This window comes from Neopelma chrysocephalum, unplaced genomic scaffold, assembly GCF_003984885.1.
Source record: "Neopelma chrysocephalum unplaced genomic scaffold, ASM398488v2 Primary Assembly neopelma1_45, whole genome shotgun sequence".
Classification (NCBI taxonomy): domain Eukaryota; kingdom Metazoa; phylum Chordata; class Aves; order Passeriformes; family Pipridae; genus Neopelma; species Neopelma chrysocephalum.
In genome coordinates this window covers 18,319,443-18,346,206 of record NW_020897704.1, presented here as the reverse complement: position 1 = coordinate 18,346,206, position 26,764 = coordinate 18,319,443, and the positions used below count along the sequence as shown (strand labels likewise).

General features: G+C 41.5%; 3 protein-coding genes across 5 annotated transcripts in view; 2 read left to right on the top strand and 1 right to left on the bottom strand.

Annotated features, from left to right (window-relative positions):
- UPF2 (UPF2, regulator of nonsense mediated mRNA decay) overlaps positions 1 to 22,095 on the bottom strand; it is a 55,172-nt gene extending 33,077 nt beyond the window's left edge. For 2 of the 3 annotated variants that reach the window (XM_027679545.1, XM_027679547.1), the window contains exons 1-8: positions 22,026 to 22,095; positions 16,110 to 16,483; positions 13,682 to 14,461; positions 9,228 to 9,388; positions 8,009 to 8,206; positions 6,288 to 6,437; positions 2,767 to 2,870; positions 2,365 to 2,450 (exon numbers count right to left, since the gene is read on the bottom strand). In XM_027679545.1, coding sequence (XP_027535346.1) covers positions 2,365 to 2,450; positions 2,767 to 2,870; positions 6,288 to 6,437; positions 8,009 to 8,206; positions 9,228 to 9,388; positions 13,682 to 14,461; positions 16,110 to 16,465 — 1,835 coding nt within the window. In that variant the 5' untranslated portion in view covers positions 16,466 to 16,483; positions 22,026 to 22,095. Of the gene's footprint in view, positions 1 to 2,364; positions 2,451 to 2,766; positions 2,871 to 6,287; positions 6,438 to 8,008; positions 8,207 to 9,227; positions 9,389 to 13,681; positions 14,462 to 16,109; positions 16,484 to 21,598; positions 21,726 to 22,025 lie in introns of those variants that run through there. The other variant, XM_027679546.1, reaches the window with a different exon arrangement.
- Positions 17,804 to 22,234, top strand: LOC113965751 (proline-rich receptor-like protein kinase PERK2). Its single transcript, XM_027679597.1, has 2 exons — positions 17,804 to 17,906; positions 21,609 to 22,234. Exons 1-2 carry the CDS (start codon positions 17,804 to 17,806, stop codon positions 22,232 to 22,234), a joined length of 729 nt encoding a protein of 242 aa, XP_027535398.1.
- A 159-nt stretch (positions 22,235 to 22,393) lies between these two features.
- Positions 22,394 to 26,764, top strand: part of DHTKD1 (dehydrogenase E1 and transketolase domain containing 1) — a 23,364-nt gene continuing 18,993 nt past the window's right edge. The window contains exon 1 of the mRNA XM_027679596.1: positions 22,394 to 22,549. Coding sequence (XP_027535397.1) covers positions 22,394 to 22,549 — 156 coding nt within the window. The remainder of the gene's footprint in view (positions 22,550 to 26,764) is intronic.

The following is a 26,764-nucleotide window of genomic DNA, read 5'->3' as shown; positions in this document are numbered from 1 at the left end:
CAGAGCATTTTCTACAGCAAAAAGGATTATAAGTTTTGATTTCAAGACAGACAGCAGAACTGCTCCTTTATGAAGTAGTATAGTAACTTAAATATTAGGATAGATGGCCCTTTCAAATCCTCTGCATCTGTGGGCAGTTCAGCTGGTATTTACATTGCGACTGCTTGTGGTTCGGAACAAGCATCTCAGTCAACATCCTGCTTCTCCTGCTAAGTAGCCCAGAGACTGGATCACTAATGCAGGCAGATATATACAACTGAAGATCTTACAGCTGGAAGCTCCAGTATTCACTAGTCCAGTAGGTCTCAGAGCAGACAGCAGAAAAAGGTATTAAAAAGGAATTGTACATGGAATGTTAATATTTCCCAACTATTAGGGACCAAAACTGTCATGAAGGTGGCAGCCCCTCGAGCCAACCCCACCATCTATTCAGGTCTACTGAGTTCCTACAGAAAAGTTAATCCTTTCAAATTATTATTATTTTTAAAAGAAATTTGTAGGATAATGGAACTACCATGGGGAAGACAACAAATCAGTGGCAATGCAAACACTAAATAGGTTTCTAGGAACTTAACTCTGTTTCATATTACAACCTGATCAAAGACACTTTTTGAATAGTACAATATATTGGGAATTTAACTTCTGCTTTCATGCCACCTGTGAAATCACACTGCTCAATTTACAAGCCATTATGCTGTCCCTGTTTGAAAGTACCTCCTTTTGCTGTGCACAATGCCTACAAGCTCCTCCAGGTCATTATCACCTGCACACTTTAGCAGCTTATGCAAAGAAAATAATGGATTTTCAAAGAGGTTCCACGAGTTAATGATCAGTTTGAGCAACCCGGAATCTCCAGCCTCAGGAAGAAATACAGGGCAGTGGTACAAACATCACACTATGCTCACAGACCACACAACAAGCCACTTCCATTTTGCAAACGTGGAAAAATCTCTATTATGGGAGAGCTGAAGACAAAAGTCTAAGTGGTCCTGCTGATTTACACTGTTGTAGATGTTCTAGGTTGTGAAAAAGAAGTTCTTCTCACATTGTGTTTTGATGCATTTCATGAATACCAGCAGGCTGAGAAACAGAAATGTTACTTCTGCAACTTAAATTTGGGCTGAAGAGCACCTTTTTACACCTAATACAGAAGATACTCAACTGCCTGTCTCCTCTGTCAGTAATTGTTATTTCAGGCACAATCAGGCCCCTATCAAAGTCTCCAAAGACTGAGGTGTCAAACCCATAATTTATAGGGGCAAGAATACAGAAGACAATGAAAGATTACATGCACTTCTAATTGCAAAAACAAGTTTTAATGTAGAGTCAGGTTAATGGCTCCAGTCAGCAAACAAACCACTGGTTTGACACAGCTAAGGGTTATTTATTAGCACAGCAGATGCTTATTACAGATGGGATGTAGAAATAGGCTCGAATTAAGATTGAAAGCACAGTGCAAGCAGCGATTAACTGTAAGGAAAACCAAACACCAAAGTCTGTTTGTTCAAAGCTACACATGTTGAGACAAAACAGACACTCAAGATGTTTTTCCCCCAAGTGTTAAAAGGGAATGGAATCAAAGCAGTGGGAACTCTAATAGGAATTCCAAGATGATCACGAAACACTTCAAACTAAAAGCAGCATCAAACAACTTATCATGAGAAATGGGGCAAGGTGGAGCAAGAAAAGTGACTTCCTCATTATTTCACCTATTTAAGGCCCAAGTTTACCAGAGAACAGAGAAATGCATTATTCTTCCAATTAATTCAATGTTTCTTTTAATATTTCCAACCATTTTTGGAAGAAAGGCTCTTCCTGTAAGTGCAGGAAACCCACTTACACAAAGAGAGACAAGGAGTAACAGCAAAAACTGCCTGGACTGATGTACATGGACAAACGAGGCTCAAACTGACTGGTCTAGAACTGGCTGTTCCAGCAGACACAAGGCTATTATACAGGTTATGTGCTATATCAGAATTAACATATCACAAGAAATCCTCCTTCCTTAACTACACTGTGCTCTAACTATCCACATTGAAAAGTGTAACTTGTCCTGAATGAAATATATCCTCTCTTTCTGGTAGGAGGTGGGTTTTGCTGTTGTTTTCATGGTTAAAAGTGATGAAACGATCTGCTATAAACACCAAGTACCAGAGAAAAAATGAATTAACCAAGAAAAATGTTAACTTTGGGCAAAATATTGTGGTGAATTCATTGATCACTGACCCTAACTATTTCTTTCGTGCTCCAGGATAAGTCATTCCATAAGTGGACTAAGCAAATGTAACTTGGAATATACATTGGTTTAAAAAAATCCATACATAAGTTAAATAATGAATGGATGGATCCAGCTTCAGTTCTTACCTTTGTCTAGGAACTATGAAAAGTGCTCGTACAAGTTTTCTTCTGTTGGCTTTTGTGTTCATATTCATGCAAAAATCCATTGCTGCCTATAAAGAGAAAAGTCAATGCAGTACTTCACCTTTAATGGAGTGGGTTTTATTTAAAGCAGTAGAAAATGCTTTTCAAAAGTGGCTTTTACAGAGCTATTCCTACAACAAGCAGTTCCTTTAAAAACAACCATAAAACCTTCAGTTTTGTATGGAACTGACGTAGTTAGAAAACATGTCCAAGGGCAGGAATACAGACTGATTAAAATTTAATCCAGCCACTGACAGATTCCAAAGCCTCAAATCTTTATTTCTGGTCTATATGATCCAGCATTATGGCTTTTAAGAGTGGAAAAAATTAAAATTATGACTGTACCTTGTCTATGAGGTCTCTGTTGACACAATTTGGAAGCTGCTGAAGAAAAGCATCTACTATCAGTTTTAAATGAGATCCAGTACTGGCTTCCTCATCCTCTTGTTCTAAAGGAATAAGTAAACAAGCAGCAAACATCTTTAAGCCACTAGATATAAGGATTTACCATCATATTCCCCAAACTCAGTGCATAAGGGTTAATTGCTAAATCTTCATCCATAGATTCAAAAAAAATAAGATATAAGGTGAACACAAAATTCTGACATCAACTAGGAAGATCTCATCACACCAACTGCCCTACAGTTCCCTTCTAATTGCAAAACTTGTGGTATGCTTCAGAAATTTTCCATATTTTGAGTCCTAGAGAAAAGTTTATTTGCTCTATAACACAAGTTATAACATCAACACTTGGAAAGAACCCTTCCTTGGCCAAAGCAACACAAAAAACATTCCTTCCTGAGAAAGGAGCACAATGAAGTTTGGGTTGGTTTCAGTTCGAGGATGCTCAGCAGTAAAAAGGATACCCAGAGGTGTCTGAAAGGAAAAGAGAGACAGACTACAGAGAGGAGACTATGGTGGGGTGGAAATCACACCCAAGTAAACTACAAAACAGCCAACACCTGGTGAAGTCACTCTGTATTTACAATCTACACAGTACGAACAACCCTTATCCTGCAAGACTCAAGTTCCTTTTGCAAGTTATTGCAAGGAAGAGATAAAGTTGCTACTTGTAGGACTTTCTCTCCTGTTTTTGAAATCTGCTGGGGGGCAGGGGCTGAGCTTAGGTAGAGAAACCCTATGAATTCCTCCAAGGAACACTGCCAGCTCTGCCAGCCACCCAGTCCTGAAGGTGCTAGAGATCAAAGCAGAAACATCACCTCCTCTCTGGCACAGGAACTACAAGTTGGAAGAACCAGAGACAAGAGTTCACTAAGGAAGGAGTAAAAAGAAGAAAAGGAAGATGTTCCAGATGCTCAGACAAAAGAGGTTCATGAAGTTCTACATGTTTAATGGAACCCTGACTCACTCATATATTTAGAGTTCATTAACATGCAACAGCCCAAACACAGCAATTTGTAAATCTTGGTTTAATGCCTTTTCCATTTAAATATATATATAGCAACACCTTCCTGTCTCCTTTCTTTTCCCTTACAGCAATTAGTTGTCTCACCTCAGTATTCTACTGAAACTGGTTCAATGGCCTTGAAATAAATAATAAAAAAAAAACACTCTGATAATTCAGTCACTTTTCCAGACAATCTTTCCAGAGGTCCTGGTATCATATTAAATTTCAACAATTCCCCAAATATATATCTTCTTTCACTGTCCTCTCCTCCACTGGAGAGCTACAGATATTCTCACATTCTATTTTCTGATAACAGTATGTGGATCCTTTCCAAGTAGAAAGGCTCTTGTGCAGTACCTGAAGCAAGTCTGGGACTTCAGACGGAAAATTAAGAGTTTTACACTGACAAGAAATTAAACTGGTCAGGGCTCCCTTCATTAAGGTAAAGAACAAAGTATGCATTTCATGCAAAAAATTAGTTAATTTCTTGATTTTCACACTGATCCTCTTGCTTTCCAGTCTTTCACCATGACCACATTTTAAAATTGCATTAACCCTTTTTAAAAATTTACTACAAGTAGTAATGTTAAACAATTATGGTTAGACTATTTGTAACAGTGTATCTGAGTGAAAAACAAATAAAGCAATATGATCATTGTAGAAACTGAAAGCAGTATTTTTTCTTTTCAAACACCTTTATATTTAATCAGAAATGCAGGCAACCCTGCAATTTTCATAGATCAGAACCAAAAAAGCATCAGAAGACAATAAAGACTTCCTGAAGTCATTTCCTGCAACAATTGGTACCAAACAATCTTCTACTTTGGCAACAGTTACTTGCCCTCCATTCTCCCTACACACTTTCTGAGAAAGCCCCGACTCCCTTCCTGTCAACATCCTAATTTTTACAAAACTAGAACCTTCCAGAGGGCTCTCTGCTAGAAACTCTGCCTGAAAGCTTCAGTCTCCTTTGTATGGCATCACCCACACAGTGGAGGTAAGAGAAGTGCCTTTGCAATGCTGGCAGCTCCTCCTCCGAGGGCTGAGTTTCCTTAAGGAATTTGATCATGCAGGACCCCTCACAGCAGATGGTACAAACCAACCCTGGGGGCAAACTGTTGGCTGGATCCCCCTTCTCTGCACAACTCATGTTAAACATCCTCTTGAATCAAAGCCTCACTGAGGAACGTGTTCAGAATCCAGTCCCACAAGTCCACAAAATATTTCTTAATATTTCTAGATATTTTTTAAATTTCTGCTCTTTAACAGTGTCCAAATGGAAACCAGTGACAACTGGCATTCCTCAGGGGCTGGGATTGGGATCAGTGCTGTTTGACTCTTTCTGGGACAGCAGGATTGAGTGCACCCTATGGAAGTTTGCCAAGGACACCAAGCTGTGAGGTGTGGTCAACATGCTGAAGGCATCCAGCCCCCAATATAAGAACAACATGGACCTGCTGGAGAGAGTCCAGAGGAAGATGATCAGATGTAGTGGAAGGTGTCCCTGCCCATGGCACGAGGTTGGAACTAGATGATCTCCAAGGTCCTTTCCAACCCAAACCATTCTATGATGACTAAATTATAAATTCACCAGATCAGGTAGGATTTTCAGTTTTAAACCACAGAACCTCTAGCCAGCGACTCCAGATGTGATTCTTTTTTTTTCCCCACATTTTAGACATACGACAAGTTTCCTGTTTCAGAAATCAAAGAAAATCATCTGCACTGGTCCTTGGCAATCCAAAGCAGCAAACCTGATGTGTCTTATAAACTGGACTCAAAGAAAAACACCTCACTTGCTCCTCTGTGATTTTTTCCTCTTTTCTTCCTATTCAGTACTACTAAAAGAAAACCCTGTAATTCATAAGAAAAAAGTCTTAAGAAACATTGTGCTGCTGTTTCCCCCAGTAAAACTAGCACAGCCAGATTTTCAGAGGTGCCATTTGCAGCCCTTTGCATGTATTTAGAGGTTAGAATTCTTAACTCCTGCTATGTAAAGATGTAACATCATAAGAAAAATCTTTATCAATTAACAAGACAAAGGCAGAGCTGAATCTCAGATTTCAAGAGAAGTCAAAACCAGAAAATATTTTATTAGAAGTTTAAGCATTTGATGAGAAAAATCATTTATGCACTGAAGTCTACAATCCTCTCTGTAGTCACTTCTCAGGCAACTGCCTTTACATTTGATTATTTTTAAAAGCTGTATGAAGCAATCAGTACCTTTCACTGCATACACCTGTTTATAATACTTTTCACCGTATCTAAATGACCTGTTACAAAAGCATTTTTGACCACAATCCTAGCAGTTTCTATTTACCAAGTCTCATAAATAATAAATAAATAAAGCAATCATTCTTCCTGAATGCACTCTACAAATCTAAAAACTAAAAACCATCAAGCTCAAAAAAAAAACAAATCAGGAAGAGAAACAATCCTTAGAACCAATTTTTTTTACCTTGCTCATCAAGAAGCTTCTTTGTAAGATCTTCTGCCTCATCTCCACAGTCCAACTCCAGTGGATCATCATTAATATCCAGATTCTCCAGCTCCAACTCCAGATCTTCACTCCCAGGTGCTTCCTTATTATCTTTGGCATCTTTTGAATCTGTTTCAAAGTTAAATAGAAACATTATATTGCTAAATATGCACAGGCATGATAAGAATACAAGAATAATGATGCTGTTAAACCTACACCTCTTTAGTGTCTTAATCTTGTTAAAAAGAAATGGGCAAAGAATCTCTCTCTCTTGAGACTATTGTCTCATCTCTTAGGTCTCAGTGGTTTGATATCCTTCACACAGCTTTACCCATCCACCTGAAAGCTGCAAACATTTATCTGCATTGTTAAGAATTGCCAGGCCATCACATGGAAAAAAACCCCAACTTGCATACTGGGGAGGTGAGATAGAAAAACAGCATCCTTTAGTAAATGAGTGTCACAAACATTACTCACAAAGAGCCAGTTTCAAAGATAAAAATACTGATTTCGTGTTTTCACTTCATATTCTTCATAGCTGAGCTGGTAACAAAATTGATGAAGCAAAGTAAACAGAAAGTGTTTTAGACAGATGAAGAAAAAAGCAAAAAACAGAACCAGGGGAAGGTGTTGAAGAGATACTGTGCAATGCAGGAGGCCAAAGAAAACCCATATTTTCCTTGAAAACAATCTCTAACTCTCTAGATAAAGATTCAGAAAGGACTAACTAATATTTTTCTTTGACCATAACACATAGAATATAGAATATTTTTCCAAGAGATTAGCACCTCAAGTATTTTGCTATTCTTTCAAGTCTCCTTCAAGCATTTATTTGTAGATTATTCTTCATAAAACAAACAAACAAAAAAAATCGGAGCAAATAACCTCATTAAAATACTTTAACTTTTCAAAGAAAAATGTGACAACTAAGCAGTGCACACATCATTTGGAAATACAGACTCACAAAACAAACAACCTGTTTAGAATCACAGACAAAATTAGTCTAGAGTGGCTTTAGTGAGGTCTCCAGTTCACCCTTCTCCTCCAGGTGGATGAACACTATTCACATCAGATTTCTCAGGCATTTTTCCAGTTGTTTTGAAAAATATCTTAAGACAGAGATTCCAGCCTCCCTGAGGAAGCTGCTCCAACATTTAAAGATCCTCGCAAGAAAATTTCAGAACTATCCAAACATGCACCTTCTGTTCTACTTTGAGCCAGTGATCTTTATCCCATTATAACTGAAGATAACTAAGGCCAATGCCTGGCTGTGAACAGAGGGTTGAGTCAGAAGAACCACCCAGGCCTATTAATCTACTGGAATTTTATACCAACAAAGTCAGCTCCCATTAACAGTTTACTAAAAAAAAAAATAACAGTGGAAAAAATAAACACTAATGTCTTCCAGAGAAGGAAAACTCTCATGCTTCTTGTAGAAGAGTTAGTGTTTACACTGGTTTACGTCCAATTATTTTAAATTTAAAATTATATCCATATTAAAATGCATTTACTTTTTTTCTTCCTTAAATACCATACCCAGATCTAATCCCTATTTCACAGTTTATTTCCTAAAATTGATCCTAACTGGTGTACTGTCCTGATCACCACAAATTATTCCATTAGAGACTCATTACTTCCATCAAATTTGTACAGCTGTTGGATAAGATATGTTCAAATAAATACTCATCTAAGCATCCTACCTCTTGATTCATCTTTGCTGGAATCCTTGTTCTGGGAATATTTTTCATTATCTTTGAACAAAATTGCTGGCACAAAAGCCTTCAAGTCAATGAGATTCTCATAGAAGTTTCTGGCATCTTCATCTTCCCAGATACCCCCCTCCAGGTCATATTCTCCAGGCTTTCCTGGTGTGAAAATATCAATACCAGGCCCATGTTCTGCAAAAACAGTGAAACCATTGGAAAATTATTTACACAAATTTATGATCTTCTACAGGAAGGTTCCTTAAAGATAAAAAAAATCCATATAGAAATGTTAATCTATTTACTACTACCACTGTTTTCACCTAAATATTGCAATGTATACTTTAACCTGTTTTTAACAATTCCATCTTAATATCAGATATATCACGATGTTACCTTAAAATAGCAAATTGGATTTTGATTGAAAATGTAGATGGTATCAGAGTGAAAGTCAAATCAAGTGAAATCAAGCAGCACTTTATGTGGTATTAGAAAGGAAAGTTATAACAGACTTAGTGTCATTTGCAGTAAAAGTAATCACTTTGAGTATGAAGAACTGTACCCCACTGAATTTTAAGAATGAAGTTTTAAAGGAATCATTTTAAATTTAAAGGCATTCAAGAAACACAGTTTTTTTAAGCTCAAGATCACTTCAGGCAAAAGATACACTCAGGATTTCAACATCTCAATTAATCTCAAATTTTAAAGGGACTGAACAGCAGTGTCAGCTGAAAGCTGCACTGGTGCTCAGGAGGTCAGACAGCCACACCTAGTCACTTAACTGGCTTAACAATATGTTCCTGCTCATAACATCATGGCCCAAAATAGACTTCAGGCCTATTTTTGAACAATATCAGCTTTTAAAACTCTAACAGTTTTTAAATATTAAAAACTGCATGACATTAAATGGAAAGGATCAGGTTAAAAACATTTTTCATTGTCCATTTATTACTGTTTTACCTGAAACAAATCTAAAGAGATATCACTTAAGTTACCATAACTACACACAGCACATATAATAGTTATGGTTACATGTTAGGCTTAATCACTTTAATTAAAAAATGAAGTATTATTCATTCACTGGTATCCTTCATGAGGAAAGCCTAAATGAAACAAAACCAGCAGAAACAACCCATCAGTGAGAAGGTTTGGTTGCTTTCCCCACCACACCCAAGCCAAGCCCAGCTTCTGTTTACTTCTTTAGAACCTGGTTTACCCTCGGGTGTTGGTTTCTCCTGGGGAAGGTCAGGCATGTTTTCATCCAGAAGATCAGCCAGAGACTGAGAATTTGCCAACAGCTTCTGATATGACATTGCAAATTCCTCATATTGCTTGTGTCGATCCTCACTCAGCTCCCCCTTGGAGTGGAGGATGCGCCTACAAAAATCAAAGTTACAGTAAGACAACCTTTTTCCTTAGAGTGTATTTGAACCACTGTGAATTGCTCTGAGCAAAGTTAACCTGCTCTGTTCAAGGGAACTGTGAGAATTCCAGTTTAGACTGCAATTGCAAAAATTTGAGCAATGCTGTTATTTTTCCAAACCACGCTGAATTTCCATCTTCAATCCCACTGAGGAAGGTACAGCCCAGAAGCTGCAAGGGCCAAACAGAAAGGCCAACTTACTTTTTGCCATGCTTATGCTGTGACAGTCCTGCACTGTGAAAAATCTTGTGTATTAAATTAGAACATTCAACTTACATGAAAGTTGGATAAAAACTACTTTGCACCTGCAACAATCCATTTCCACAATGCTTAAATGATTACATGGGCTTTTATCACCAGCAGGCTCAAAAAACATTGCATGTTAAAAGCAGCCCATTGAGCTTCCAACAAACCAAGTTATTTCAAGACTATTGGTCCAAACTAAGAGCAGTTACATTTGTTTTTTTCAGTTGCTCTTTGTTTTCTTTTATGAAACTATTCATACATGTTTTAAATTTTCATTTTGAAAATTGAGATCTGTTGTCAAAAGCAGCTTGCTTTCGAAGGAACAGTCACTGCTTACAAGTGCACACTAAAGCAGATTCAGGAGAACAGGCAGAACAGTACAACTCTATTTTCTTACCAAACTACAATTAAGACCATCTTGATATTTTGACCAAAAATACCAAGAACATTCAGTAATTTAACCAAATATACTAATCTCTGCTAGTCCAAAGTTTGCCACAGAAGTCTGATCCTGTCATCCTTGATTTTGGGTTAACTCAGAATAAGGTGGTTGCTCATGAGCACTGTTCTAGTTTATCCAGAATTCTGGCTCCTGAGAAGTGCCTTTTCCCATCTGGCATGATCCAGTCATCCTCTCTGCAGGAGCAGTTCTTACATGGACGAGGCACAGTCAGTTCTCTACCAGCAAGGAACAATTTGGCCCAGATGAGCTGTTTGGGGCCAACTACAGCCAAGATCCAAATGGGCTCAGACCAAACATGGAATTCCAAAGGGAAGCTGATTCCAATTTGTTTTACAGTAGCTTGAACAATGTTAACAACACTGGACTAACCAGCTGGAACCGCTGACAAGGCCCCCTGCCCTGACATGAAAGCATCAGAAGTCTGAAAAAAGGTGCAAATGCCACAATTCCTGAAGCAAGTTGTGTCATGCATCATCATTTGTATGATCCCATTACCATTGGGCTCTTATCAAGCAATAGGTTTTACAGTCACAGTCCTGCCAAGAGACAAATATTTTGTGGCATAAAAATTCTAAAATAGTTTAAGCAGTGTAAGTTGAGGGATATCAGTCTTGGCTTTTTTCCAGTTTTGTAAAACAAAAGTCATCTCCGTACACAACACATTCACAGAGTGAGCAACAAAATCCCTTAGACCTGGTCAGAGCCAGAACTGGACACAGGTGTCTGGCCAGAGGGCAAGAAGCAGCAATGCTTGCTGAAGTTCCATTTCTTGTCCATCTGACACCTATATAAAAATGTAAAACCCGCTCCTGCAAAGTAGAGCAAGAAAAATTAACAAATTAAATAACCACTGACAATTTCTAAAGTGCAGTAGTTCAGTTTGGATTCGGGAAACACGTTAAGTGCCAACTCACAGCTTTTCCATGGAGACAGCTGTCCATTATGTACATATTTTAAGTTTAAAATACACCAGCAGCCTTACAAACACGAGCACTGAAGCTCTGTGCTATTATTAAAAAAAACCAAAAAAGCAAAGTGCTGTAACAACAGTACAAGAGTTTCAGTTCTCATTTTCAGTTCCCAGAAGACAAGTGTTAACAAATTCAAGGAAGCTCTAGCACACGAAGCAAACTTTAAAAAGCACAATTCTGTTCTGAATACAATTAAAAGCACAGCACACAGCACTTGTCTTACTTTATGTCTCTTCACAGCACCACAAGGCAACTTCAGCACAGCTTAAAAACATCCTTAATTTAGACCAAAGAAGTTTCTTCCACATCTAACTCATTTTTGAAAACTCTCTCTAGAACTTGGAAATGAAGCTGTTTCCTTCCAGTGATACAGCCTGACACCTTTACCTGTGCTCTCAGCTGTGTAACCAAACGACCACCAGGTTCTACTGTCAAAGCATAACACAAGGTAGTTTTCCTAATCATCCAATTATCCAGAAACCCCTGTATATAATAATGCTTTAATTTTACCTAAATGATTTGCAGATAACACAGGACTAATGCACTGTTAATTTAGGATATTAATTTTCAATTAACTCAACTAATCTGCACAGCTTGGGTTATTTCATGGTCACTTTCCTGACACAGAAAAATTTATGAGTTATTTACCTGACAAGACGTCATAACCTAAACATGACACAGTTGATGCACAAGAGGGAACAGTTCACTCTCTGTTCACTTCATTGATTCTGGAACAACAGTATGAATAAAAACTGCTGCTATCAGCAAAATGGATCAGATTTTTATTACATGGAGAACTGTGTTATCCAATAGGATTATTGGTTGTTTAAAAAAAAAAAAAAATCCAACAACCAAACAAAAATATCCCAAAACCCCACACCCATCCACAGAAAAAAATACAAAAGCAAGCAACAAACCAACTGCACAATCACTCTCCCAAAAGCCACAGCTTAGGAAGTATTCACAGACTTCTTACTAGGCGAATTTCTGTCCTGCCCTCACTTGCATTTCCACAGTGTGCAAAAGCCAACAATTTATCTTACTAACATGTTGTAAGTCAATAAAATTTGGTAGGAAAATTTTTTGATAGCTTGTTTCTTTAACAGAACTTATTCCTCAACTTTTACTAAGAAGTTAAAATAAACACCTTAAAGTTCAGAGGGATAAATAATAGAGTTCTCTTAATCCAGTGATAAACGATAGTTCTTCACATTCCTTCCCCAAAACAAAGCCTTCCACCCAAGTCCACAGGGATAATTCAGATGAGGAGGTGCATAAAGAGGTCACTTGTCTGATCTACTCAAAGCAGGCTCAGTGATGAGATCAGAGCAGGCTGCTCAGGGCTCTATCCAGGCTCTTTTATCCAGTTGTACAAGTAAATAATAAAGTATATTTCCCTCTCTCAGATCACTCTCAGTCTTTCTTCTTCTTGGTTTCTTAACATACTTTATACCTCTTGGAAACTTTTTTCACTTTATTTGCTATCATACAGGCTTTACAAAACCCACTCACTGAAATGCCACCCAGAACCGACGTGCCCAGAACCCACTACAACTGTGAAAGGATAAAGGTTCATATTCATTACCTTAAAAAAAATAACAACTAAGTTGATAACTCACTTTAAACTAATAAAGTACTTGTAGAAACAACAGTACCTCAAAAGTTAGTTTATAGTCCTGTGAAATACAACACCTTGTTTGACTGAGACCAGACAGGACTGCAGCACAAAAACTATCAGGCACAATTGATCCTTGCTTTGGGAACATGAAATTTTAATGTATTCCAACCACACATACGACTCTGGACTGATGTCCAGCCTTTTAGCTGAAACCTGTGTCTACACCCAGTAACATGTTCATTTCTATGTTTCCAAAAGGATTTGAGAATGACTCTGTTTTAAGACCAGCAGCTGAATTTAGGCTGGCTCCAATAATGAGAACTCAGGATGCCTTAAAGAAAACAATTGTTAAACAATGTGAACATAGTAGAAAAGTATTATTCAGATCTCAAAGATGTGTATAATCATACTCTGCAATATTAGAATTATATACAGATATCTAAGAGGATTTGAATCAAATTGTCTATGCTCTCTATTTTAATATAATACTATATTAATTTGCCCACCTTGAAGTGTAATGGATAACTTGTTAATGTAAACTAATTTGTCCTCCATGCTGGTACACTAAAAAAGTAAACAAGCCAAGCCATTGTGGCATATGCTCCATTAGATACATGTGGGTGGAAAGGGAAAAATCAGATTGTGCCAACAGGAAAAGGACAGTACCAGCTGGGAAAGCAGCATTGCTCTCACACTGATAAGGAAATAAAGAGAATTAAAGCTAAAGGTCAACCTGCCTTTTCTTTAAAGATATTTGAAGAGTCTGTTTAGTCTTTGCTTTTTAAGTATTCAGATCAAATTTAGTTTTTTTAGATACAATGCAGAAAGCACTTATCTTGTACACACTGACTACAACATACTTTGTTTATAAATACTGCAACAAATCTAGGCATTTCATAAATAAACCTTTTTTTTAATTCATAAATAAAAAACAACATTCAAGTGTCACCTGTTTTGTCTTTCAATATTTTGTAGCTCCCTGTGGTCCCTTTTCAGGTGTTTGGTCAAAGACGTAAAGTATTCCTTCAACAAATTCTGGAAGGGCTGTTGTTTCTCTGGGCTAATTATCTCACTAGGAGGAAAGCTCAAATTAAACTTCTCTGCCACAGTTTTTACTCTCCTCGGTACCAACCCGGCAATGTCATCTCCACAGTGCCGGCAGAAGCTGATAACCACGGACACGTGAGTGTGGGATTCCCGGTCGGCATTAATAATGTTTTTAAGCTGCTCATAGATTAAAGACAGACCTTCCTTGTCAGTGAAAATCCCAACTATTGTCAGTTCTGCAATGAAACGCAGATCAGTTCTTAACTTGGTGATGTTGGGAGTCTTCTCTTCTTTCCTCGCCTCAAAATGTTTTTTCCAAGCCTGAAGTAAGGAAGGAGCAAAATCAGCGTATCGCTGGTGGAAGAGGGAGCACAAATGCACGGCGCAGTTCACATCCGAGATTTTCAGCTTGGCCTCCACAATAGAAGCTACTGCTTCTGCAATGTATTTGCTTAAATTCAGGCTATTAAAGTCATGGGACAAGGAGTCCCGTTGTTGCTCTGTGATGGTTTTTAGCTTCTTAACAAAAGCTGTGTTCTTCTTCAGGCTGGAGTCCAGCCTGCTGAAGAAGTTTTCCTCGGGACGGTTGTCCGGGGCGTTCTGGTTCTTGCTGCGGAGATCTTTCCTTGCCTGGTGGCGCTCCCAAGCCTCCTGATGGAGCTGATGTGCTTCCTCTTTCTCCCTAAGAGACATAAAAATTAGTCATTTTTGTTACAGGACAAAGTATTTTGTTGCTTGCAGGTTATCAGTTCAAAGGAAAAAAGGTCATAGCTGGAAAACCTTCAGCAGTTCTAAAAGTTTCCCTTTAATACTCTCTTCTTAAATATTTACCAAGTTAATCCTAGACAGCTGAATCATCTGCTTCATAAACTCTGTTTAATTTTTGTAATGCAAAAGGCAAGTACTACTTGTTGCAAAAAAAAAATAAATTCTTAAATACTTCTAGGCAGAACATATTAATCCAAACAGACTTCAAAAATATAAACATAGAACTCCATTTACTCCATCTGGAGATGGAGTTCTTACAAAAGAACACAAGAGCCTTTCAACATGTCACTGTATTATACAGTTAAGGGAAATCTTTTATTCCCAGACTACTGAAATTACACAGAAAATTTTAAATAGGTGAAATATATCTGTCCCAGCTAGAATTTGGCTATCACATTGCCTCAGTCTTAAAAGTGACGTATTACAGACATAAGAATATCCAGAATCTGAGCTTTATTGGTCTAAAGATGCCATTTCAACACAGTAGTACCCTTGGATAACATATTAAAAAACACTGTCTTGGTAATATCACATATTAAACTGCCAGGTTACATTCTGAGTTTGCCATCCAGGTATCAGTTGTCTGTGTTTGATTGAAAGAAATGACAGTCATTCCTCACAGCAGATTTGCTCCTGTTATGGTCTGTAGACCTGTTAAAGTATGTGTTCCAAAATTTATGGTGCTAACAGCTCTCCATCTTAAAAGAAACTGCTTCTGTATTGTGCTGGTTTGGGCTGGGACAGAATTAATTTTCTTCCCAGTGGCCTGATGGGTGGTTTGGATTTGTGCTGGAATCAGTGTGGATAACACTGGGATGTTTTCATTACTGCTGGGCAGGGCTTACACACAGTCAAGGCCTTTTCCTCACCCCACCCCACCTGCGAGGAGGCTGGGGGTGTGCAAGGAGTAGGGAGGGGACATAGCTGGGACAGATGAGCCCAACTGACCCCAGGGATATCCCAGACCATACAACTCAACATATAGATCTGGGGAAGAAGGAAGGGGAGGGATGTTCAGAGTGATGGAGTTTGTCTTCCCCAGTCACTGTGACATTTGATGGAGCCCTGCTGTCCTGGGGATGGCTGAACACCTGCCTGCCCAGGGGAAGTGGGGAATGAACTCCCTGTTTTGCTTTGCTTGAGCACACAGCTTTTCCTTTATCTATTGAACTGTCTTTATGTCAGCCCACAAGTTTTCTTACTTTAACTCTTCTGATTCCCTTCCCCATCCTGTTGAGGGGAGTGAGGGGCTGTGTGGGGCTGAGTTGCCAACTGGGGTTAAACCATGACATTTATTCAAGCATAACTGTGCATTACATGGTCATCACATGCAGAACACTATCAAAGCTCCATATTAGAGACTAAAATAACAGAGGTTACAAGTGAAAACTCAAAATTATGTAGAAGTCATAAAGCATACTCAGTCAGCCACATAAAACTTAAAACACTACAGGCAACTTCTTAAAAGTAACTCAAACAGTTTATCTTTTATAACTCTGCCCACAATCCTGGTAGCAGAACTACAGCATTTGGCACAATTAAACCATTAAAAGACCACTTACTTCAGTTGAGCAGCTGCTTCTTCTTGTTTCTTCTTCTCTTCCTCCTCCTGTTTCTTTTTCTCCTCTTCTTCAAGTTTCTTTTTTTCTTCTTCCTCTTTCTTCTTTTGTTCCTCTTCTGCCTTTACTTTATCCTCTTCTTTTTTCTTCCGCTCCTTGTCTTCCTTCTTTCTTTTATCCTCTTCCATTTTCTTCTTTTTATCTTCAGGAACCTTTAAAGTCTCTCTCTTCATGCCAACCTTGACATCTTCTTTTGGCTTGTCCCTGGTGCTCACTGGTCTCCTTTCACTAAATTCTTTATTATTTAGCTGAGATTCCTTTTCTTCCATATTTGGTGGCTTTTTGCGCTCAGCTGGCATCGTGTTACCCAGGCAAACCTGCAGAATCACAGGAAAAGAAGTACTTTTAAATTGCTGTTGATATTTTAGTCATTTTTCACAGCCTACCCATATTCAATTAACTCACAAATGCCTGACTCATCAGAATAAAGGTTTAAGTTTACTTGAACTACAGAATGGACCTAAAAGGTAAAAACTAACCATTTTGTAAGAGTGTTGTACTGCAAAGTTGTCTTCAGCATAAAGTAAAAGCATCTCAAGTTTCTACAACCCAAGAAATACAAGATCTTGGAATATATACTGAAGCCCATCTGAAAAAAACCCACAGAAACAACACAACTGATGAAAGCAAAGTATCCCCAACTTAAAAATAATTAAGTATTTGATTCATCAGCATGCACCTGCACCTCACTGACCTTTCTACACATCTCGTAAGAATACTCCCCCTTCCACTGCTTAGGATCCTAGGATAATGCAGGTTTGGTGGGACCAAGTAGTTGAACCTCCTGCTCAAAGCAGGGTCAGCAATGAGGTCAGACAGGACTGCTCCTTGAAAACTGCCAAGGAAGGAAACTGCACAACCCCTCCAGCCAACCTGCTCCAATGCCTGACTCTCCTCACTGTGAAGAGGCATCCTCTTGCTTCCTTCTTTCCTCAACCTTCCCAAGATTTCCCCAGCCATCTCCAGGACTCTTTTCCAACACTCAAGCTGCACAAGTAGCAGCTGCAGAGTGAGCTGTGCTGACTATGCTAGACACACAAACCTCCCTGTCAGCAGAACAAATGGAAATAATATCAGAAAGGCTGCAATTATCAAGAGTTATTCAAGGCTACAGTTCCTCTCTCCTTCTACTTAACCAACATTTTGTAGGAGCTTTAGCCTCTTCGGGGTTTCCAGCCCTCTAAGCTTTGGTTTCATTTGGCTGAGGATACAAGAGGTAACATATACTGAACACCAAAGGGTAAAAATCCCAGAATAATTTTGATCAGAAGGAAACTGTGGAGGGCACCTAGTTCAGCCTTCGTCCCTCTTCTCCAGGCAGGTCCAATAAGATCAAGAAATTGGCTACCTAAGGTTTTAGTATCTCCATTGATAGAGATGCAAGGGCCTCTTTTGGGCCCCTCTGTCAGCACCTGAATAACCACACTATGAAAAAGCTTTCCCTGGAATTTGCTATGTGCTATGCCTTATCCTGATTCTGCCTCTTTTCAGCCTATCCCTGTGCAGCTCTGAGAAGAAGCCAGCTCCATCTTCTCTATCCTCTCCTGTTAGACTGTTTTAAGACAATAATAAGATTTCCCCTTTTATTCACACAGATTAAGAAACCCTAGAGTTCCCTCTGTTTCTCTTAACCTATCATGTCCTCCAGCCTCCTGATGTTCTTGGTGGCACTCCAGTATGTCAGTGCCTTCCTTGGGAACAGAGAATCCAGACCTGGATGTGGTGTCCAGATGTGGTTTTGTAAGTACCAAATAGAGGGGGAAGACTCACCTTCTTCACCCTGATGGGTAACTCCTGGTACTACAGATGCAGCTGTCCCTAATGAAGGGCATTCTGCTGACTCATGGAAGGATCAGATGGGCCAAACAGGACCACAAGAGAAAATCAGAACCACCTGAGCTTTATTTACTTCATGCTACGTTGGTCTCTTAAAAGAAAAAATAGTTTTCACATGTTCACATGCTTCAAGTTAAATGCATATATGGGTGGGACTGATGGGACACCACTGCATGTGATCCCTTCTGAAGAACCATCACCGTTTTTATCAGTAACACCAGTTTGACTCCCAACTGACACCCCTATTTTTGCCTTTCTGACATTTAACTCTGACTGGATGATGAAAACGTGCTAAATTCACAGATTTCCTGCATCTACTCGGAGTGGATGATGAGACACTTGCATTCCAATCTAATGTAGGGTGCTTCTAGTATTATTTTTAACTATTGTGAAATATAAGTAAGACACCATACTAAAGAAAATCTCTGTTTCTAAGTAAGTATTTCACATTTCCTCCCCCACCTCCCAAACAATAAGATGACAGATTCACATACTGACTATCCCACCCATATGGAACTCTGTGTTACAATATTTAAGGTGCTCGTCCAGGTCTTCTAAAGAAAAAATGTTTGCAAAAGTTCACAGTGTATTCAGATATGGGCAGTGACAACTTACCAACTGGGAACCTGTTCAGGACTTCGCCTGTTTGACAGCAATTGGCAACAGCACCAAAGAAGAAATGTCTCTGACACTGATTTATGGAAATCAAATCAGCATTGCTTAAACAAGCATTAGCAAATTTGGCTCCCTAACGCATGTCCTACGACTAAAAGATTTCACATCTCAAGATCTTAGAACTACTTGGATTTCAAAAACACTGAACTACATCATCTTAAAACAGTATTATTGTGAAATCAGTACTTAACCTGAGAGAGAAGAGGTCAACAAAACCCAAACAACTAAACAGCCCCCTAAACCTCTTCATATTACAATCTGAACTAATTTTTCTATTTCTGCAGGCCAGTCAAGTGGGACCTGTTCCTCACAGCTCCACCTGGGAGATGAGAATCTTCTACACATCCTGTTTTAAAATCAACAATAACTATTTGAATTTTTTCTCACTATGAATCCACATTGGAATTTCCATCAGTTTGAGACAGCTAAATTATCCCTCCCACCATTTTTAACAAAAGGGGTTTGCAAGGAAAGCTTTCAGCATTTAAACATCAACATAATATCTCGCTAGTAGGTGAGACAGAACAATGCATGAGACTCTCCAATTAAATGAAAAAAAACAATAGAGTAACACATTCATTTTAAAAAGAGAAAGTGTTAGATTCCGAAAGCTACTAAATTGAGAGCTAAGTTTAAAAGGAAAACATTTCGAGAAAAAGGTTGTTTATGATTAAAGATATGCTGGAAAAGTACGTCAGAATTCCAATACTCCAGCTTTTATCTTTGCCCCCATCTATTGTCAGTAGGGTAATTCAATTACAGTTTGGGAAAAAACAAACAAAAAACCCAAAAAAGCCACCATGGAACAAAATATCCACCTACACGTGTAACTTTGAACAACAGGGTCACTCACCAAAATCATTATGGTATCAAGCTCTTATTAAATTTAGGAACTCAGAATTCTGTTTTAGAGATGTATGGGACGTTTGCTTGTATAAAAACAAAACAGAGAAGATGGGATAAAAAGTAAAGGGATGGAGCATAATCAGGCACATTATGATTTCGACCACAGGGCAGTTTATCCACTTTTTTCCCATGAACACTGGTGACCAAAAAATCTTGTTTACAGCAGATTCCTGTCCTGTATCCCAGCACAGGTGTGTTACAATACTCCTCACTGCCTGCTACATGTACAGCTCCTTATCTCCCCAACCTTTCCGATGGCTCTGCCAGCTCCTTTGTGCCTACACCAACCCCCGCGGGCAGGAGGAGGCGGAGCGGCCGCTGCCTCCGAGCCACACACACACTGAGCCCTGATCCACAGGCTGATCCAGCGTGGAGCCTCCTCTGACACACGGTGCAGAACTGCCCCAGAACTGTCCCGGGAGCGAGTCCATCGCCCTTCCCTGGGCAGGAATGGTGAGCCAGACCTCACTACTTTCCCTCAGCTGCCAGTGGAACGTTCAGACCTTCAGAACTTCTGCCTTGTTGGACTGAAACTGGCTGAAAGGCTCAAAAGATGTGGGAAGCAGGGACAAGTGGAAACAGAGAGGCAGCAGGCTCGCCTGGGTCTCACTTCCAGAGGGAATTAGGCTGAAGATACAGTTTGGTTCAAATTAAGGGGATGGTATGGAAACATTAAGAGAACTTCTATTCAATACCTCGTGTTTATAGGGAGGTACTGATGAGAAGGCACAATAATGACAGGAACTCCATGAGCCAACAGACAAACCAGCACTCACAGGTGAAAATTAGGAAGGACAGAGGAAAAAAAGAGACAAGACAAACATCCACATGCCTTTGGCAGCCTGTTTCTGTAGTGACACTCACATGCTTTAACATTCCTTAGTTTCAGTGCCTACAGACACTATTTTTTCAGAGAAAACTACTTCTATTAATTTTCCAATATTTGACACATCTTAACTCATTTGTGGTTAAGACATTTTTAGTGTACCTAAATTTCTACTTTTTTCTTTACTTCATACCATTCTTGGAATTTGAAAAAGTGATGGGACTGGGTTCATGATACTCAGGGCTCAGAAACTTAAGAAACAGGTCTTGAAATACAGAAGCAACATTTAAGGAAAAGCATCTATGTACTTACTCTCAAGGAAACCAGTCATATAAGGTATTCAGCATCGTTAACCCAGTCACAATTCAGAATAAAGGATAAACACCAACAATGTGGCCCTCAAATCAATCTTCTCAAGTCAATAAAAAGTCTGTTCTCACAGTCTGCATTAACATGATCCAGAATCTCAATCCTTGCAAACACACATATGGGGGGAAGAAATACAGCTCTATTAAACTAAACATATTGAGATTTTTCATGTTCTCCTTTTACTGCCACTGGAAATAAAATTGATCACATAAACGGTCCTTTCTGCAGCTATTCTACTACAAAAGAAATGAGGGGATATGAGGCAAGATGTCCCCACTTCTAACTGGCTGAAAAATCTGGCAGAGCAACAAACTCCTCCATCACTGGTTATCACACCACTTGAAAGCTAAAAGTTTCAAGGAATGAAATATAACCAGGGTTCTCTTAAAGCAAGGGAAGGTGCGTTAGAAAAATGGGGAAGATGCATTAGAAAAATGGGGAAGGTGCAGAAAAATGCCCTGGTCAACGAGGAGAAAATAAACTCAGCCATAAGTTTTGGAAGATGAGACAAGGAGCAGAGCAGGAAACCACAGTGCAGAGAGAGGAGCACCCCATGCACTGCCAGGGAAGGTTCACAGAACCACGGAATACTCCGAGTTGGAAGGGACCCACAAGGATCATCAGTTCAGATCCTGGCCCTGCACAGGACAGCCCAAAGAATCTCACCATGTGCCCGAGAGCATTGTGCAAACACTTCTTGAGCTCTGTCAGGCTTAGTGCTGTGACCACTTCCCTGGGGAGCCTGTTCAAGTGCCCAACTACCCTCTGGGCGAACAACCTTTTCCCGATATCCTCTCTGACACAACTCCACGGCACTGACCCATCCTCAGCCCGGCCTGGCGAACAGCCGGGCGCTTTTACTTTCACTTCCACACGTCTCGGGACTCAGCGTTTCGCTGTCAGACCCGCGGGGACGCGCCTTCCACCGGCAAACGGCGGCCACAGACGGGGCACTGAACGGCCCCGCTCGCTCCCGCACACCCCAACGCCTGCTCCCAGCCGTCCCACCGCCCTTCCCGGCTGGCAGCAGCAGCATGCCCTGCCCTCTCCCCGCGCCCTCAGGCACCGCCGCCCGAGCCCTCCCCGCCTCGACTCCCCCCTCCGGCCCCGGGGAACCCCCGGGACCCCCCTCCCCGCGGCCCCACCAGGCCCCTGCGCCGTCCCAACGCCTCCCCAGGGCCACGCTCCTCACACACACCGCGGGGCCGCCCTGCCCTCGTCCCCCTCGCCCACGGCTCCCCCCGTACCTGTGCCCGGTGCCGACATGGGCCCGCCCGGCCCGGTCACCGCCTCCACCTCCCCCGCCCCGCCGAGGCCCCCGCCCGCTGCTCCCTTCAGGGCTGGGGGCCGCCAGCGGCGCCGCCTGATCCCCGGCGCCGCACCGGCCGAGCCCGCGCAGCACCGGCCGAGCCCGCCGCGCTGCGCCCGGGCGAGAAGGGAAGGGCGGCGCCGCTGAAGCGCGGCGCGGCCGCGGCTGCGGGCGGGGCGGAGCGGCGCTTCGCGAGCGGCGGCGGTCAGGCGGCGCGCGGGGCAGCCCCGCGCGGGGGCCTGGCGGCGGGCGGGTTACCGGGACCTGCGGAGGCGGAAGTGGCGGAGAAGGGGAAGAGGAACGGGAATGGGGCGGGAAAGGGGCGGGGAAAAGGTAAAGGAACGGGAAGAGGTGCGGCTCCGCGTCCGCCGCGGCGGGAAAGGGGAGAATGGGTTCAGAATGCCGCTTGTTTGGCGGCCCCAGCGCGCGGCTCGGCCGGTGGCCGCGCCTGACGTCACCGCCGTGACGTGTCTGTCCCACACCGGCCGGGGGGGGACACTCGGGTGTCACCGCTCAAAACACCGCGGGGAGCGGCGGGTTAACAACGAGTGATACCGGGATTGGGGGTTAACGGGTGTCCGCGGCTGTGCCCCGGTCTGAGGTCATCAGCGCAATAAACAAGGAGTTGCTGGAGAGGGTCCAGCGGAGGGCACAGAGACGAGGAGGGGTCTGGAGCATCTCCCATGTGAGGAGACACTGCTGGAGCTGGGCCTGGTTAGTCTGGAGAAGAGAACACTGAAAGGGGATCTCATCAATACACATAAATATCTCCAAGTCGTATGCCAGGAGGATGGTGCCAGACTCTCTTTGGTGTCAGGACGAGGAGCAATGGCCATAAACTAAAACACAAGGAGTTTCACCTCAACATTAGGAAGAACTTCTGTCCATGGAGGGTGGCAGAGCACTGGAACAGGCTGCCCAGGGAGGGCGTGGAGTCTCCCTCTCTGGAGACATTCCAAACCCATCTGGATGCATTCCCATGTCACCTGCTCCAGATGACCCTGCCTTGGCAAGGAGGTTGGACTGGATGATCTCCAGAGGTCCCTTCTCACCCTAACGACACTGTGATTCTGTCAGAGTGTCTTTTCTAGTCTAAATCATGTCTTTGCACTTTGCCCCCCCTGCTAAGGCGCTGTTCCCACCTGGACATCCAGAAGGCATTTTGCAGTGGTGAGTTTAGTGGCACAGAATTCCCCAATTTATTTGAAATGTTCCCTGTCTGCATGTCTGGGCGTGGCATTGCCTCTGGAGCAACTCTAAAGCTGCCCAAGCTGGGAAAAGCTGGCACAGCCCAGAGCTGGAGAGTGAGGATCTGGTGTTTATTTTACATTTAGAATCCAGGCTCTGACAGAAGCTTTTTCTTCAGGTTGGGAAAGCATTTAAACCCCTCTAGGCTTAGAACAAGCCCTCAGCAATATTGGACTGTGACACTAGGCACAGGCCTGATGTGCATAATGAGATTATTCAGCTGTTAAAGCCACCTTTTATTCAGAGGCAAGAGCCAGCCCCAATAGGAGACTCTGTTTACTGATGCAGAGTTTTAGGTGTGCTCTGCCAGGACTAGACAGGACTAGACAGGTTGTTTTTTTCTCCTCCCTGCTATTTAACTTCACTGCTCATTTTGCAGACATATCTGAAAATCTCTTTCTGGACAATTTCGAAAGGACAAAGTCGTGCTTGTTATTGACACAGATCATTCACATGTCCCTGCTACACAAAGATTTCATTTACTTGCCAAAATATCTTGAGTTACCAAGTTGATTAAACTGATTCACTGGAGCGGAGAAGATCCATGGCCTGGACACGGTAAAATCCATTTTAGTGTTGGCACTGAATTTTTCAAAGGCACCAACTAATACTTTGGCCTGTCAATGAATGCCTTTGGATTACTCATTTTTGGGTCTGCTTGAAAAGGCAGGCTCAGTGTTACATCAGGCTTAAGTTGGCAGTGGCATTACGCCAGGAGATGTTGGCTTATTTTCTTTTGAAGCATGATGTCACTGCCCTTTCTAACATGAATAAAGTGCACTATCACCACAGTTTTGAAAGGAAACAACAGGTCCTTGTGTGTTTATACCACACACTTCCACACCTTTGACTGTGTTGGAACTATCTCTTGTAAAGGCCACACGATTAGATCTGGTTTTACCTTTGACAGCTCAGAAAGCTTTTGTTTCTAAAGCATCTGTTTCATTTGTGCACACACTGATCAAGCTTTTCTACTGATTTACCAAAACCGCATAGATCTTGCTTCCTGAGTCTCAGATATAAAGCAGGGTTTTTTTTAATTCCTGAAGCTCTTCTTCCCAAGTTTTTCTATGTTTCCTCAATTACTGTCACGCAATTTGCACACAGGATTCAAATTGTGCCAAGTACTGGCCTAATGCAGAATCTGTAGGTGCACTCACTATTTCCTTGTAGCCAAATCCAGGAAATCATCCTTTTTTGCCAAGTGAGCAGATATATATATAACTTTTTTAGACTCATCTGGCTTTTTTTCTCATGAGTTTTGTAGATTATTTATGGTCCCTGTTTCCTGGAAAGGAACTGCATTTCGGTGCACATACTCTTTCAAGGTGTACAAGCTTTCATCTTATCCAGTTACAATAAATCACATTTGCTTATCTCCATCCTGACACTCAGATCCAAGGTAACCTCTCTTCACCACACACCTCCAGCTGACAGTCTTCCTCAGGACTCCAGTTGTGGGCAGTTTTTTTGGGTTGATATAACTCCTAAAGTGGCAAGGGCTATAGTGCCTTTAGAAATATTCCAAAATGATTATGGTTTTCTATTTAAAATACTGCAAGTTTAGATTTGCTAGGTAGTCAGACACACACTATTTGTTATATACAACCTTGGTTTGAAACATTTCTTGTTTTTTTGGTGAGAACATCAGGTAGTACTGAATCAGCCTCACACAGGAGCCTTCTCCAGGACAGGCTCTCTGTGCCAGGAGAGCCAGGCCAGGAGAGTCCCCTTGGATACATCCTCAGGAGCAGTGTTTGTGCTGGCACAGGTACCACTTCCTCACATTTAGATATGAGCCAAAGTCAACAAAACCTTTTATTGACCCAGATACAGCTCCAGCGAGGCTTTTGCCATGTGTAATCATGTCCTACACAAGATGAGTAGGCTGGCAAACCCGCAAAGGACTTTAAATCTTTATTAACTGGATTTTGAATCACAGGAAAAACCCAGCAAGTTGACTTGATGAGAAATATATTCCATAAACCCCTGCTTAGACTTGATTGAACCAGTAAGTGAACTCGTATATACAAATATTTAATTAGTTCTCCAAGACCCACATTGTGTGGCTGAACCATGTCATTGGAAAAAATGGACAATTTTTCATATTCAAAGCTATTCCTATCAGTGCTACTTGGGAAACATTCAACTAAGTGCCTGTCTGATTTAAAGCAAAACCACATTGATATCTGCTATTTGACTGGTATTTGCTTAAGAACTGTGGAAAAGTATTTCATCATCATGCAGTGTGCCTGCAACATTTGTCTTTTTCCCCAAGCACAGAATGGAAATGTTTAACTATATCAACCCTTTATGTCTCTCTACTGTCAACTTCACTAAATCAAAGTTCCTTTGTTCTAATTGAAAAAAAATTAATATTCAATTTCTGCTACACTTCACTGCATTGGCCACATGACCACTGTCATATAGTTGTATCCTTTTGCCTTCTTTGCAACATTCAATTTTATTTATTCACTCTGTGCCAGTGCTTGGTCATCCACAGTGAAAAAAATTGTTTCCTGATGTTCAGAGGGAATCTCCTGTGCCTATTGCCTCTGGTCCTGTCACTGGGCACCCCTGAACAGAGCCTGGCTCTGTCCTCTCTGCACCTTCCCTTAGGTATTTACACGCATCGATAAGATCTTCCTGAGCTTTTTCTTTTCCAGGCTGAACAGTCCCAGTTCTCTCAGCCCTTCCTCATCTGTGAGGTGCTCCAGTCTCTTCATCATCTTCATGGCCCTTCACTGCACTTTCCCCAATATGTCCATGTCTGCTTTGTACTGGTGAGCCCAGAACTGGACACAGTGCTCCAGGTGTGGCCTCACCACTGCTGAGTAGAGGGGACCTGCTGGCAATCACAGAATGGTTTGGGTTGGAAGGGACCTTAAAGATCATCCCATTCCAACTCCTCTGCCATGCACAGGAACACCTTGCGCTAATTCAGAGCTCCATCCAGCTCAGAGCTCCACCCAGCCTGCCCTTGAACAATTCCAGGGATGGGGCATCCACAACTTCTCTAGGCAACCTGTGCCAGTCCCTCACCACCCTCACAGCAAAGAACTTCCTCCTAATATCTAATCCAAACCTATTCTCCTTTAGTTTGGATCCATTTACCCTTGTCCTGTCACTACATGCTCTTGTAAGAAGTCTTTCTTGTAGGCTCCCTTCAGGTACTGGAAGGCCACAATTAGGTCACTCCAAAGATTTCTCTTTTCCAGGCTGAACAATCCCAGTTCCCTCAGCCCTTCCTTGTAGGGAAGGTGCTCCATCCCTCTAATCATCTTGGTGGCTTCCTCTAGACTCACTTCAACAGCTCTATGTCTTTCCTGCGTGGGGAACCGCAGACTTGGATGCAGTACTCCAGGTGGGGTCTCATGAGACCATAGCAGAGAGGCAGAATCACCTCCCCCAACCTGCTGGTGGTTCACA